The sequence below is a fragment of the Cygnus atratus genome, chromosome 18 (genome assembly GCF_013377495.2).
Source record: "Cygnus atratus isolate AKBS03 ecotype Queensland, Australia chromosome 18, CAtr_DNAZoo_HiC_assembly, whole genome shotgun sequence".
NCBI classification, from domain to species: Eukaryota; Metazoa; Chordata; class Aves; order Anseriformes; family Anatidae; genus Cygnus; species Cygnus atratus.
The window spans coordinates 11,434,698-11,448,132 of record NC_066379.1 but is presented as its reverse complement, the minus strand read 5'-3'; the positions used below and the strand labels follow the sequence as shown (position 1 = coordinate 11,448,132).

The 13,435-nt window shown below is 52.1% G+C and overlaps 1 protein-coding gene and 1 long non-coding RNA gene across 3 annotated transcripts in view; one reads left to right on the top strand and one right to left on the bottom strand.

Moving 5' to 3' along the window:
* LOC118253860 (uncharacterized) overlaps positions 1-13,435 on the top strand; it is a 73,349-nt gene that overhangs the window by 36,295 nt on the left and 23,619 nt on the right. The gene's annotated exons all lie outside the window — the stretch shown is intronic.
* On the bottom strand, positions 573-4,781 carry SOX9 (SRY-box transcription factor 9). Its single transcript, XM_035558677.2, has 3 exons — positions 3,960-4,781; positions 2,679-2,932; positions 573-2,143 (listed from the first exon to the last, which is right to left on the bottom strand). The coding sequence occupies exons 1-3, from the start codon at positions 4,388-4,390 to the stop codon at positions 1,359-1,361; spliced, it is 1,470 nt and encodes a 489-aa protein (XP_035414570.1). The 5' UTR covers positions 4,391-4,781; the 3' UTR covers positions 573-1,358.

The following is a 13,435-nucleotide window of genomic DNA, read 5'->3' as shown; positions in this document are numbered from 1 at the left end:
TTTTTTTTCCAGTTTATCCTTAAGACGAAAGAAAAAAAAAAGGAAGAGCACAAGTTTGTACAAACCCAGGACACAGATTCCAAAAAGAATAATAATAATAATAATAAAAAAGGAATTAAAGAGATAAATAAAGAACTGGTTACAGTTTAGACCATAATTTAACAGGCACGGTTACCTTCCAAATAATGCTCCAACAAACATAATCGCTTTTGAAAGGACTTAAAATAGAAGGGAGATTTAAAAAAAAAAAAAGAAAAAATCATGATTAAAAACTGCTCTTCTCATAGAATAAATAATTTAAAGTCTCTCTGACGTCCCTCGAGCAGCCCGCGGAAGCCAAGGAGCCCAGGGCCGGGTTCTGCATCAGCACCGGGGTGTGAAGGGAGCAGGGACGGGCAGAGCTGGGGACCAGTGATTATCACAGGGCTGCTTTAAGGCTTCTCCGTAGCGCTTTTTTTTTTTTGCTGTATTTATTATTTTTTTTTCTTAAGGCTCAAGGTTATTAAAAAATAAAGTTAAAAATCTCCTCCTGGCTGCCTTTTTTTTTTTTTTTTTTTTTTTTGCTATTCTCGAGTTAGAAAAATAAAGCCTCTTCTATGCTCATCCCCGCACAGGCTCAGCTCACGTCTCCCGCGCTGCAGAGCTGACCATCGCCAAGCCTGGCGCTGGCCGCTGACAGAGCTTTGTTCCGAGTTAGAAGCACGCAGTTTTGCTTTTTTATTTTTATTTTTAGAGAAAAAGACACTTATTCTATACAAAAATACCTCTGACTGCAAGAAAACCTAGGACTGCTCCACTAAGTGTCATTTTTAGCTGTTGGAAAAATAAGAGCATTTAAAAAATCTCTAAAAAATATGTATAAATCCCCGCAAATTGGTAACGAATCATACACAGTACATACTAAAAAATATTTAAAATAGAGAATATTCCTCACAGAGGACTGAGTTTTCTCTTTTTCCCCCCCCTTTTTTTTTTCTTTTTTTAATTACTGCTAAAAAAAAAAAAAAACAACTTGTTACAAAAGTCCAGAGAACGGATAACCGAGCCGGTTGCTAGAAATCTCATCACCCTGCACCCTCGAAGCCAAGTCAAAGTCCAGTCCTTGCTGCACCGCGGGCTCTCGGAGTGGTCTCGCCACTCCCCGGGGGATGCTGAAGTACAGAAGGCTCGAGGCGCTCCCTCCTCCCCGCCGCCTTGAACTTGAGCGTCTTTTTTTTTTTTTTTTTTTTAAATTTTTAATTATAATTTTGATTTCAAAGCAGGAAAAGTCTGCGGAAGTTCTCTGCTCTTGTTGCTGCTTTCGCGATTTTTTTTTGTTTGTTTGTTTTCCTCGTTTATTTATTTATTTTTAAATGGCTTTAGGGTCTGGTGAGCTGTGTGTAGACGGGCTGTTCCCAGTGCTGCGGGCTGTGGGTCTGGGGGATGGAGGGGACCCCAGAAGTGTCTGCAATGGGGGTGTACATGGGGCGCTGCGTGGGGTTCATGTAGGTGAAGGTGGAGTACAGGCTGCTGCTCTGCCCGGCGGCGTGGCTGTAGTAGGAGCTGGAGTTCTGGTGCTCGCTGTAGTCGTACTGGGAGCGGGTGATGGGGGGGTAGGAGGAGCCGTAGTGCTGCAGGTTGAAGGAGCTGTAGTTGAGCTGCTGCGGCGAGTGCTGCTGCTGCTCGCTGTAGTGGCTGGGGCTCAGCTGCTCCGTCTTGATGTGCGTCCGCTGCTGCGCCTGGCCCTGCTCGCCGCTCAGCGCCGGCAGCCCGTGCTGTGCCGGGGGCTGCGGGGGGGGCTGCGGCGGGGGCTGCGGCTGCTGCTTGGACATCCAGACGTGCCCGGCGCCGGCCGGCGAGCCGGCCGAGCTGCTGATGCCGTAGCTGCCGGTGTAGGTGACCTGGCCGGGTTGGCCGTGGGTGGCCGGGACCCCCGGGTGGCCGTTGGGGGGGAGGTACTGGTCGAATTCGTTGACGTCGAAGGTTTCGATGTTGGAGATGACGTCGCTGCTGAGCTCGCCGATGTCGACGTCTCGGAAGTCGATGTGGGGTGGCTGCCGGCCGCCTTCTTGCAAGGGGCGGCCCTCGCGCTTCAGGTCCTGCTTGCCCGGCTGCGCGTCCGTCTTGGGGGTGGTGGGGGGTGTGGGGGGGCCCTGCGATTGCCCTGCGGAGGAAGGAGAGGGCATGTGCGTGAAGGGGGTGTCGCTCTTAGTGTGATCGCAGCATTAATGGGTAATTAATGCAAGGCAGCAGCGCCTGGCTGGGGGGAGCAGCTGTGTGGGGTAACACAAACAGCTCCGGGTGTGGGCACCACAAACACCAGCCCTGTTGGTAAAATTTTACCCTGCTGGGTAAAACAACCAAGACTTCAGAGACGAGCCGCGAGAGCAGGGACAGCTTTCTGTTCACTTTGTTGTTTTTTTTTAAAGCATGGGTTCCCATTGCTCATGGGCAGAGTGGGGCGGAAGTGTCTGCAAGGGCTGGCACATGCGGGCGAGCGCTTGTGTGCCTGTGCTATGGGCAAGGCTGGTGGGCAGCCACACAGCTGGCCCCTTCTCCCTGCATTTAAAGCTCTGTTTCATGTTTTTCCCCCCCTCCCCGTATCCGATCCTGGCCTGCTATGGGATGCATCCTTGCTCAAGGAGCTGTGACTTAACGCCCCGTAACTCGGAGCGGGGCGGGGGGCCGCGGGTACCTACCCGAGTGCTCCCCGGGGGAGTGCACCTCGCTGATGCTGGAGGACGACTGCGGGGAGTCTGCCTGCAGCGCCTTGAAGATGGCGTTGGGGGAGATGTGGGTCTGCTCGGAGCCTTCCTCCTGCTCCGACTGCCCGTTCTTCACCGACTTCCTCCTCCGCGGCTGGTACTTGTAGTCGGGGTGGTCCTTCTTGTGCTGCACCCGCAGCCGCTCGGCCTCCTCCACGAAGGGACGCTTCTCGCTCTCGTTCAGCAGCCTGGGGGGGCACAGGGCGAGGGGTCAGCTGCGGCTTGTGGGGGGCTCTAGGGGCTCCCCCCACTATGGCATTAACACCAGCTCGTCCTATCCCTAAACCTCCCCTCTGATCTCCCCAACAGGGATGCAAAGTCCCCCTCAGTGTTGAACCCCCTGGCTGGGGTGCACGCTGGTTGTCACCCCCGTTTTCCCTCACAGCCAGATTGTTTCGGTGGCCAAAAGAGACGTGCAGGAGCCATGGCAGGGTCTGGCCCTTGCTGTTCCCGGCCTGCCCCCCCTGCTTTGGGCGCACACCCCGTCCCCGGGGCGCTTTGGGTGACGGCTCCTTCCCTGCCTGCCAGGGACGGATTTGCTCACTGCTTTCTCCTCCGGCTGCGAGGGCAGCCGCAAATTTAGGACTTCCACCCCCTCCTTTCTGCAGTCAGCCAGAGGCAGCCAGGTGACTCACTTTCCTTCTGTTTTTCTCCCCTCCCTGCCTTATTTTGGAAGTCAGAGGGCACCCGGCCATGCGCGCTCAGGGCACCCACCCACCCGGCGCTTGGCGCAGCCTCGCCGGCTTTCGCCCCGCGCCCGGCTTCTGCCACCCCCTCCCCGCATCGCCTCTCTCCCCTCTCCTCCTGCACGAAGCTGATGCAATCCAGCAGGACCATCGCTTCCTCGGACGGGAGCGCGACCAAACGCCCGCCGAGGCAGGCCCTGCTCCCCCCCCCCGGCCGTGGGGGCCCCCCTCGCACCCGCGCCTTGCTCAGGCAGAGGAACCCCTCGCAAGACCAGGAGGCGGCCGCGGGGAGCTACTTTCCCTGCTTTTCCCCTACTATTCTGGCCACCCCTCCACCAAGCAAAGTTGCCAGCGCATGCAAAAGTTTTCCGCAAGTTTTGCGAGCTTCAAACCCTCCTCTCCCTCCTTTCCCACCTCCTCCTCCTGCCATTACAACCAGGGCAGACCTCGCAGGCTGCAGCCTCCCTCCGGCGTCCCCCCCAACCTGCCCCAGCCCACCCCAAAGCTGAGCGGTCAGCCCCGCACTCACCTCCAGAGCTTGCCCAGGGTCTTGCTGAGCTCCGCGTTGTGCAGATGCGGGTACTGGTCAGCCAGCTTCCTCCGGGCCGCCTGGGCCCACACCATGAAGGCGTTCATGGGTCTCTTCACGTGGGGCTTGTTTTTGCTGGATCCGTTCACGCGGACCGGCATGGGCACCAGGGTCCAGTCGTAGCCCTTGAGCACTTGGCTCACCGCCTCTCGGATGCACACCGGGAACTTGTCCTCGTCGCTCTCCTTCTTCAGGTCCGGGTCGCCCTTGGGGAAGGTGTTTTCTTGGGGTCTGGTGTTCTCCGTGTCCGAGCCGGATCCAGAAGGGCAGGGGGACCCGGCGGAGTCATCCGACATGGTGGGGCTGGGGGCGTCGGAGATACATTTGTCCTGTTCTTCTGTCATTTTCATGAAGGGGTCTAGGAGATTCATGCGAGAAAGTGGCAGAGGGGGGGGAGCAGGGGGCGAAAAAATTAAAAAAGTTAAAAAAGAACCGGCTGGCTAAGGGGCAGGGTTTAAAAAAAAAAAAAAAAAAAAAAAGAAGCAAAACGAGGAGAGGCGAAGTCTCCACCAGCGTGCAGCCCGGCCGGGGAGAGGAAGGGAAGAAAGCTGGAAAAGCTTGCAAAAGTTTTTTTTTTTCTTTTTATTTATTCTTATATAATTTTCTTTTTCCCTACCCGTCCGAAATCGAGCGGGGGGGGGGGGGGAAGGGAGAGGAGGAAAAACTTTTGCGAGCTGCGCGCGAGGCGGAGGAGCGGGACCCGCAGCGTGGGGCCGGGCGCTGCCCCGGCGGTGTGCGCGGCGCGGCTCCGCAGCGCGGCTTTCTGCGCCCCGCGCCGCTGCGCGGGAATAAATACCCTGCGCGGCCATTTCGGGCCGCCAGCGCTCCGCCAATGGCAGCCCGGCCCCCGGGGGCTGGCGAGCACGCCATTGGCTGAGAGGCCGCCGAGGGGGCGGGGCCGGCGGGCGCGCAACTCCGCGCTGCGCCGCGCAAGGGCGGGCGGGCGCTTCGGGGCGGGGGGCGCGCAGCGCAGCGCGGAGGTGCCCAGCGCTCCGCACCCGGCGCTCCGCGGCCCCGCCGCCGGGTTCGGGGCTTTGTTGGGTGCTGAGCCCCCCCCCCCCCGGTGCTGGGGCGGGGGGAGGATCCTGGGCGTCCCGTGCCACCCCCGCCGGGGGCCGGGTGCGGAGCAGCGCGCAAGGGGCCGGGTGCGGATTTTGGGGAGGCGGGCCGGGGGCGCTGCGCGGCGCCGTCCGGAGGGGGCGCCAAAAGCCCAGGAACGGCGCGGGGAGAACGGGGGCGGGGAGCGCCCGGGGAGGGGGCTGCGGGGCGCCGCCCCTGCTGAGGCTGGGCGGGGGGGGGGTGTGGGAGGGGGTACAGAGCCCCAAATCCCCTAAATCCGCTTTTTAAAAAATTTTTATTTTATTTTATTTTTTTTTTTTGGGTGGGGGGCGCACCCGGTGGAGCCCGGTGCCCGCCGCGCTCTGCTTTGCTCGGTGCCCCTTGCACCGCGGTGCTGCGCGATGTGCCCCCGGGACCCCCCCCCCATCCCCGGTGCTGTCCGGGGCTCCTCGGATGCCCGCTGGCACCGGCCCGTCCCGTTCCCCCCCCCCCCGTGCGGGGGCCGCTGGGCGAGGGGAAGGGGCTCGGCCCCTCCTCCGTGCCCCCCCCCCCGGGCTTTGCCCAGTTGACCGAGGCGCCTCGGCGGGACGCAAGGGCAGAAAGCAAACAAACGAGCCCCTGGGAGCCTTCCAGGTCCTATCTCTGGATAAATACAGATAGCGCCCTTTGTAGTGAATCACCCAGTACCTGCGTTTTATTAGCGTGCTGCTTTCTCACGTGCGTAAGGCTGAGCACGGGGTGCTGGCAGAAGCAGCTGTGTGGACGGCGAGCAGCGCAGAGCTCGTCTTTTAGGGGTTTCGAGGAAAGGGGCTCTCTGGGGAGAAGCCCCTTTTGGGGAGCAGATGTGCACGAAGGCAGCCCCAGGCAGCCGGGCGAGCTGCCCTCCTTCCCTGTGTCCCACCCCTGGGCGCTCGGCTCCCCGGTGGAAGAGCTTCCATCCGTGCCCCCGTACAAAACCCGCAGACCATAATTTTTCGACTCACGTGTTGATGTTGGTGCTTTATTGAGGCTGCTTAAATTCGCAGCCTTTTGTCCTTTTTGGACAGTTCTCAGGGCAGCGTCCCGCTCAGGAGCTGTGCGGTGGCGTGGATCCCTCATTGTCGCCGTTACGGTTGTAAGGGTCTTCTAAAAGCACTGGAAATGGCATATGAAAAAAATTTAAAAAAAAAAAAAAAAGTCAAAAAAAAGTGAAAAAGAAAGAAAAAGGCAGTGGAGGAAGGAGCTCTGAATAAATGCATTTGCAAGCAATCTCCCCACTAGACCCTGCTTGTCTTTTGCTATCTTTCCCTGAGATTTTTTTTGCTTGCAAACTTTTGGGAAGTAGTTATCTTTGGGGGAGTTGCAAGGTAAGTGTCTGTCCTATTTACAGAGCCTTTGTCTGACAGAATGGGGGACAGAGCAGACGCTGATTTTTCTTCATGAGCACTTGGGGTTTCTTATGCTTGGCTGCGGCACAGAAGACCATTTTCACAGCCTTCTGTATCTTTACTTTGCTAACTGTGCACTAGTCCAATAGGAGATATGCTGAGTTTTGTATCATTATTTGCAGCGGAAAGAGAAAACTTATAATAAAAGTTAAAGGGGAAAACTTTGAAATATTTTCTCTTGGCAATTTCAGCTCTAGGTTAGTGCACGAGCGGAATTTAGCTCAGCAAATCTCTTTTAATGTATGTATTTGTTATAGGAACATCAAAGAAAACTCAGGCAGGAGATTGTTCTTATCTCAGCTGGAGCTGCTCTAGCAAAAATCCGAACAAACGTACCTGTAGGAGAAAAGTACGGTGACAACGTTGTTCCAGGGCTTTACTGCTGATTGGCAGCGATAAACACAAAAACAATTTGGGAGGATAATTGATTTAATGAAAAGTGTAATAATTAGAACATTTTTCATTCGGAAAGTCCATCTGCTGAAAGGGACTCTGCCTTTTCATTACAAAAGAATCCGTTTTAACAACAGAAAGTAGTTTGGCAAGTTTGAACAATAAACAAAAGCGAAATGTAAAAGAGCTTTCCAGTTATGTTATCGCATGTAATTTTACAATTTCTGAATTACTATTTTGAATTCCTGTTCTATGGACTATTTAGACGATATGGACAAGTTGATTAAGCACAGTCATTTTGCAAGGTTAGAAGTTTCCTTTAAAGTGACAAGCTGCTGGTGCTTTTACGTCAGGATGGAAGTTTTCTTTTCTTTTTGAAGAATTAACATTGTTTTATCCTAAGTGGCAAGCTCAGGTACCAGGGAAGATTTTTAGCAAGAAGCCTGCGGGTTTTGGTCCTCGTTTGATGTTTTTTCTTCCTCATGCTAAATCAAACCCCTGTTTTTTAGGGAACAATCCTTGCAAGCCGCCGAGCAGAGAGCGAACGAGATGAGGTTTTAGCAGCAAAGGGGACAGCAGCTGCGTGGGGTCTTTGGGGAGATTTTACCCTCCAGCCCTACAAATGCAGTGCAGCAATACAGACGTGCATCAGGGCTGGTGTGCTGCAGCATGCTGTGATTTATTGGAGTTTTATGGGGGCTCACCCGATGAGCATGGGTGCGTTTGCTCCTTCCTGACACCGTCGTGCCTCCTGTCCCGCTGCGGGCGGTCCGGGAGCACCCGGCCGAGGGATCTTTGGTGGGTGCTGGCCTCGTGAGGCAGGCAGTGATGGCACCCGGCCCCTCTGACCTCACGTGCTGCCCACGGAGCAGCTCCCCGGCTCGGCGACAGACCCGCTTTGACGCTGGCACGCTGTCTTCCCGCACGGGGAGACGCTTTCCTGCTCGCCTTTGCCACGCCGTGAAAGCCGCTGCTCTGACGGCTCTGTCTGGGGGCAAAACGGCAAGATTTGGCTTCTGGCAGAATTCCCTAAAAACAAAGATGCTCCTGCAGCCAGGATGCACTGATACCTCTTTGTTTTGGTATAAAAAGTGATTATATTGGTCGTTATCGATGGCACAAAACACGGATGCCAGATGCGATCGTGCCATGGAAGCTGGCCGGGACTGCTGCTGCCTTTCTGGGGCAGCACCTGGGGGGTGCAGTGTGGTTAATTGCAGTGTCATTAATGTTCCCTCCTATAAGAATCACTACGTCCTCAATAACGATATTAAAAACGAGAGTTTTGCTGCACCTACCACGCAGAAAATCATTCCCACAGCTCACAAGGCTTTGCACGCTCCGGGTTTTTGCTCGCTAATAAATCGCGGCTGGGAGCCGGGAAGGGTCAGCCCTGCCCCTGGCCGCAGCTGAAAATTTTCACGTGCGGCACAAGATGTTAGCGTTTTAGCTCATTTTTCTCAGCCAGCTTTTTTTTTTCAGTCACGGTCGGGTCTTCAGTGTTCTTCTTACATCTCCCCGAATCGGCTGTTGGTGCGCTGAGCGACCAGCGCTGCTTTTCCCTCGCAAACGCACGTTGCTGCTGCAAAGGCTGCCGGGACCCCGCGCTGGGGGACACGGATGGTCCCCGGACACACGCTGGGCCCTCCATCGAGGCCCTTCCCAGGCTGTTGGGACCGGGCCGAGCCCGCTGGGAGCTGACCCCACAGCCCCCGGGGGCGGCTGAGCATCCTGCCCTGAGCACAGCGCGGCTCCTGCCCCTTCGGTACAGCACCCGCTTAGTTTTCAAAATCCTGAGCGTTTCTCAGGCTGTTTGACGTGTCCTTATCAGAAGGTCATTGCATAATTGCATAGTTTTCTTTCCTTTTGTTTTTATTTTTATTTTTTTTTTATTTTTTAAAAAAAGGGGAGGTAGTTAATTGTTGAAGTTTTGGTGGCAAAGTTGTCATTAATTTTGTAGTTATAGCTAAGAATTCCTTGAAATTATGTACTTAACGTTATTGTTTTCATTTTTAAAAATTGTTCTCTTTATCTGTCCCATCCTGATAACGTACAGCTGCTCCAGGTTGAGCAGGAGACAACACCGTGTGTTGATTTAAGCTTGACAAATAATGAACTGGGGATGGGAGAGAAAGCCGGGGGACCGGCAGCTTTTTTCCCCCCTTTTTTTTGGTGTGTAAGGGAACGGGGAACCTGGAGACTCCAGGACAAGTGCCTGGAAGATATTTGCTTTTACGGCGTTTTAATTCATGCCTAAAAATACCGTCTTGCCGAGTTCGGTGAATAGAATAGAGTGAAAGAATTTCAAAAGTCGGGAGTGGAGAATCTCAGCGCCGCCGTAAAACCATTCGGATTATTTATAAGGACGGAGCCGGGTGGCAGTGTTAATTTGACCACGTCTGTCTGTTTTAGCTATTAAATGACTGCGCGCTCGTTGTGGCTGGTGAAATAGCATCACTTTTAATAGCCTCAAGATTTACCATTTAAAAAATAAGCAAAGGCGAAGCCACCGGGGGCCAGATCCTGCCGGTGGTGATCAGGATGAGGCTGAATCTCGGAGAAAGCGGTGAAAGCATTGTGGTCTTTTGGATCAGAGAAACACTTTTTCCCCAGGAAAAAGCTAAAAATATGAGAAAAGGAGGGGGAAAGCACTTTTTTTTTTTTTTTTAACGTGCTGATTGCTAATACCTGGGCTGCTCAGCTGCTCCCCAGCTTGCTGGGCTGTTTACCCGCAGGCGAGGCCAGCAGCTGATTTATTCTCCTGCGTTTTGGAGTCCAGCTCTGTGTGCCGAGCAGCACCGGACAGGCTGTAACGCTCCTTGGCTCCGGCGCAGGCTCCGTCATGGTAAATACACATAACCTTGCCCTTCTTTTCTGCTCTTTCTCCCCCAGTTGGAAGCCACTGTGCTCAAACTTGTGCCTCACAAACGCTCTTTTCTGGGGATTACAGTGATATATTTTAATTAATTAATTAATTAATTTGCTCGCAGTATTTGGCTTGAGGCTTTACAAACTTTGGTGAGTGGAAAATTTATCAGGCTCAGGTGAAGCGGAATGGAAATGCACAGAAATGCTGAGTTTTTCTCCGCGTTGAGGAAGAGGAGAATTATCGTGGTGATGAGTTTTGCCCAAGATCCACCTTTACCTTGTGTGAAAACCTTTGGCCTGATCGGGTCTGTCTGATGCTCTGCTGTCAGCTGTGGGTTTGCCTTGATTTGGGGCACTGAGGAGCAATCCTGCCCTGGTCCTGGTCCCTGGGGGGATGATGCCCACTTGGGGGGGCTCTGGGCTCAGGGGGTGCCCAGGCTCAGCAGCAGCCCCGTCCCCCCCCTGCCCGTCCCTGCGCAGAAGCTGCCAGCTGGAGCTGGAAGCGGTCCTCAGCAGGATACTAAGATAAATCAATCTGGTTTGAATCACTTCGGGTGAAGTGATCAAAGCCAAAAGTAAAGCTCTGGTAACGAGGACAAAAGATGCAGTTTTCATTCATAACAATACCGAGTTCTCCAGAAAAGGAAAAATGCCCCAGAGCAAACGCCAGCGATGAGTGATCAGCGCGATCAGTGTTGTCTTCTCCCTATTTTTTTTTCTGTAAATGAAGAATGTCCCAGCATCGCTAGTGCTGTCACAGCTCCGTCTGTGCTTAGTGTCATCCCCAGTTACATCGTGACCAGAGAGATGCAGCGGCTTCACCACTCGTGTCCCCGTGCTCGGGCAGGGATGTGTGTGCCATCGCAAAGCAGTTAAAAAGAAGTAGGTTTGCTTCGAAAGGCATAAAACCTGATAATAAATTAAAAAGAAATCTCTCTACCCGGTTATCAATCCTGATGATTTTTGGTTAATATACACAATTTTTAGTTTTATTTTGAGCCGTGTGTTCGGTATGGCTCGCCCCTGTAAGCGGCCGTTCGCTTACAGCACAGCTGTGGCAGCTAACATGCTGTGCAAATCGTACATGATGTTTCATAGTCACATACAGATAAATAAATGGCAGTAATTTTAAACCAGCCCTATTATGTTTTCCAAGCAATAGGTCAAATTACACAGCCCGGCAACAGCTTACAAGAAATCCATCAGAATTGGAAGGGGGAATAAAACTGCCATTCTCTCTACCTGTTTGTGCAGCTCCTTGCTAATGCAGGGAGAGCCCGACTGTTTATTTGGAGAAGTAAAGTTGTGGAAATATACTTGGAGGGTGTAATGTGGACAGCACGTGTTTCTGGGAGCTACCTGAAGTCTGCGTCCTAATCGCTTGCAGATGTCCCTGGGTCACTGATTTCCTATGGGCCAGCGAACGCCGCAGCGCCCACCCCTCCTGCTCGTCAAATTAAAAAAAAAAAAAAAAAAAAAAGGGGGGTGGTGGGTATGGGGGGGGGTGCGCCCGGCTTCTGGAACTTGTAAAATTGTTTGTTTGGGTTGTTTCCAGCTCCCATCCCACTGCTGCTCCAGAGTGATTTGGAAATTCTAGCTGCCAGGTCCATGTTCGGGTGGAACTATGATTTATTTGAAAAATAGAGAAATCTGCTATGGGATCACTTTTAGTTTGCTCAGGGTGGGGAGTTTATTTACACTGGGATTATTTATGTAAAAAAAACTGCAGTTTTCTCTACTGAGTAATAAACAGGGATTTGTTTTATATATATATATATATATATCTATATATATCTAAATACAGGCTCACGTATGCATGTGCTCACATATACTGAAAATACATATATCTGCGTCTCGCTGCTCCTCTTTTATGCCAAGTGCATAGCCATGTGCCTGAGCACTGTATAAATATTTTATTTTACACATAAATCTTTGGACATGTCTAACAACGTAGATAACAACTTCTCTTGTTTGCAGCTAGCGTTGTGGTTCTCCCATGGGCGAAGGGCGCGCGGGGCCACCCTGCCCTCTCGCTCCTGGTTCGTGCGCGTCGCCATCCCTTCCTGCACCCGGTGGGCACCTTTAGGCACGGGAGACCCCAAAAGCACGTTCCTGGTGCTTTGGGCACATTTGCCCTGGTCGCTCTGCCGTTGGAGGTGCCCTTGTCCCTCCAGCGATGAGGGTGGGAGCAAGTGCCGAGCCTTTTCCTAACCCAGAAGATGCTGCTGAGTGTGGAATGGTGTTTTCCCACTCCCAGGAAGACAGGGACGTGGCACCGGGCAGCTCTTGGGCTTCTTCTCCAGTGGGAAAACCATGTCAAGGCATTTTTAAGGTGTCTGTTCTTGGCGGCAGCCGGATGGCCTGGGCAGGCACCCGGGCTTGCAGGGCTGGCGGGATGCTCGCAGCAAAACCACAGTCCCGAGACCTTCCCTTTCTCTTTGCCTGTTTCCTCCCTTATTTGCCCCATGTTGGTAACTCAGGGGGTTTCCTGGGGTGGGCTGCCAAAGGGGCTGGGGTGAGCGTGTCCACAAGGTGCAGATATCCAAGGCTGGTTTTTAGTACCTGTCCCAGGGCTGGAGCAAGGACCGGTCCGTACGCAGACCAGCCCAGCCACGGCTCCGTGCTGGGGATCCTCGCCAGAGGAGCCACGTTAATTTCTCTCTGAATCACCATTTACTCCATAAATAGAAATTATTTTTATTTTTTTTAATTTTATTTTTATTTAACAATGATAATTTATTCCATTTTCTTTCTATTTTCATTTGCTTTATTTGCATTCCAAAACTGAAAGAACGGCTGCAGCAAGAACAGCGTGCTTACGGTTAAAAGAAAACATAGCATAACACTCATCACATTAAAATTAATACAGCAAGGCAGACTATGATAGAAAAACAGAAATCAGGAGGGCAGGGCGTGCTGGTTTTTCTGCGTATGTCTGTCTACCTGTCTCTCCTATCTGTGACAGATTAGAAATATGCACTGGCCATTTAGCTTGGCAAAAATCGTACTTTTTTTGCACGAACATGAGAAAAAAAATCATCCTGCTGCTAAGTGGGAAAAGCTTATTCTGAGAATAACACCATCTAGCTCCCAGTTTTTACCTAGAAATGTTTGCTATATCTTAATAATAACACAGAAAGTCTCAGACTCCATGACAGAATATCGTTATATTTTCTGGTTTTAGGAAAAAACCTATTATAAATATGTCTCCGAATGGTGTATATATACCTTGGCTTGCAGTTTAATTTGCTGTCAGTCTGAAACCACTCTTTATCGTAATCCCGGGTTCCTACTCATAACATACAGAACGATTTTTGACTTTGAAGAAAGGGATGAAAACAGGTGCTCCCTTCAGAAAAGAGACAAAATGCTGCTTTCTCGGAGCGGGGTGAGAGCGTGATGGCAGGCAGTTATCTGGGAAACCCAACAAAAAAAGATGTCCCCCCCACATTTTTTTTTTTTTTTTTTTAACATTTAATTCTGAATCCCGCACTTGAGAATTTAGGGCTACAAATTCTACTTGCCGCACTTATCCAAAATAAACTCTGGCTGAAGAATAATATTTTAGCGGAGTAAATGAAACGGCCGCAAAAGAAGCATCATGAAAACATACCTTCGTGTGGAGCACGATTGTCGACTTAGTCCCGACCGGCTAAGCTCTGTCTTTTA

Bases quoted from the DNA above. Each gene is read 5' to 3' on its own strand.
- SOX9 (XM_035558677.2), bottom strand. From the start codon at position 4,390: ATGAATCTCCTAGACCCCTTCATGAAAATGACAGAAGAACAGGACAAA. The intron at 2,933-3,959 runs GTGAGTGCGGGG...GTGCCCCCCCAG, and splicing joins ACCCTGGGCAAGCTCTGGAG to GCTGCTGAACGAGAGCGAGA. The intron at 2,144-2,678 runs GTAGGTACCCGC...CTTCCTCCGCAG, and splicing joins CTCCCCCGGGGAGCACTCGG to GGCAATCGCAGGGCCCCCCC.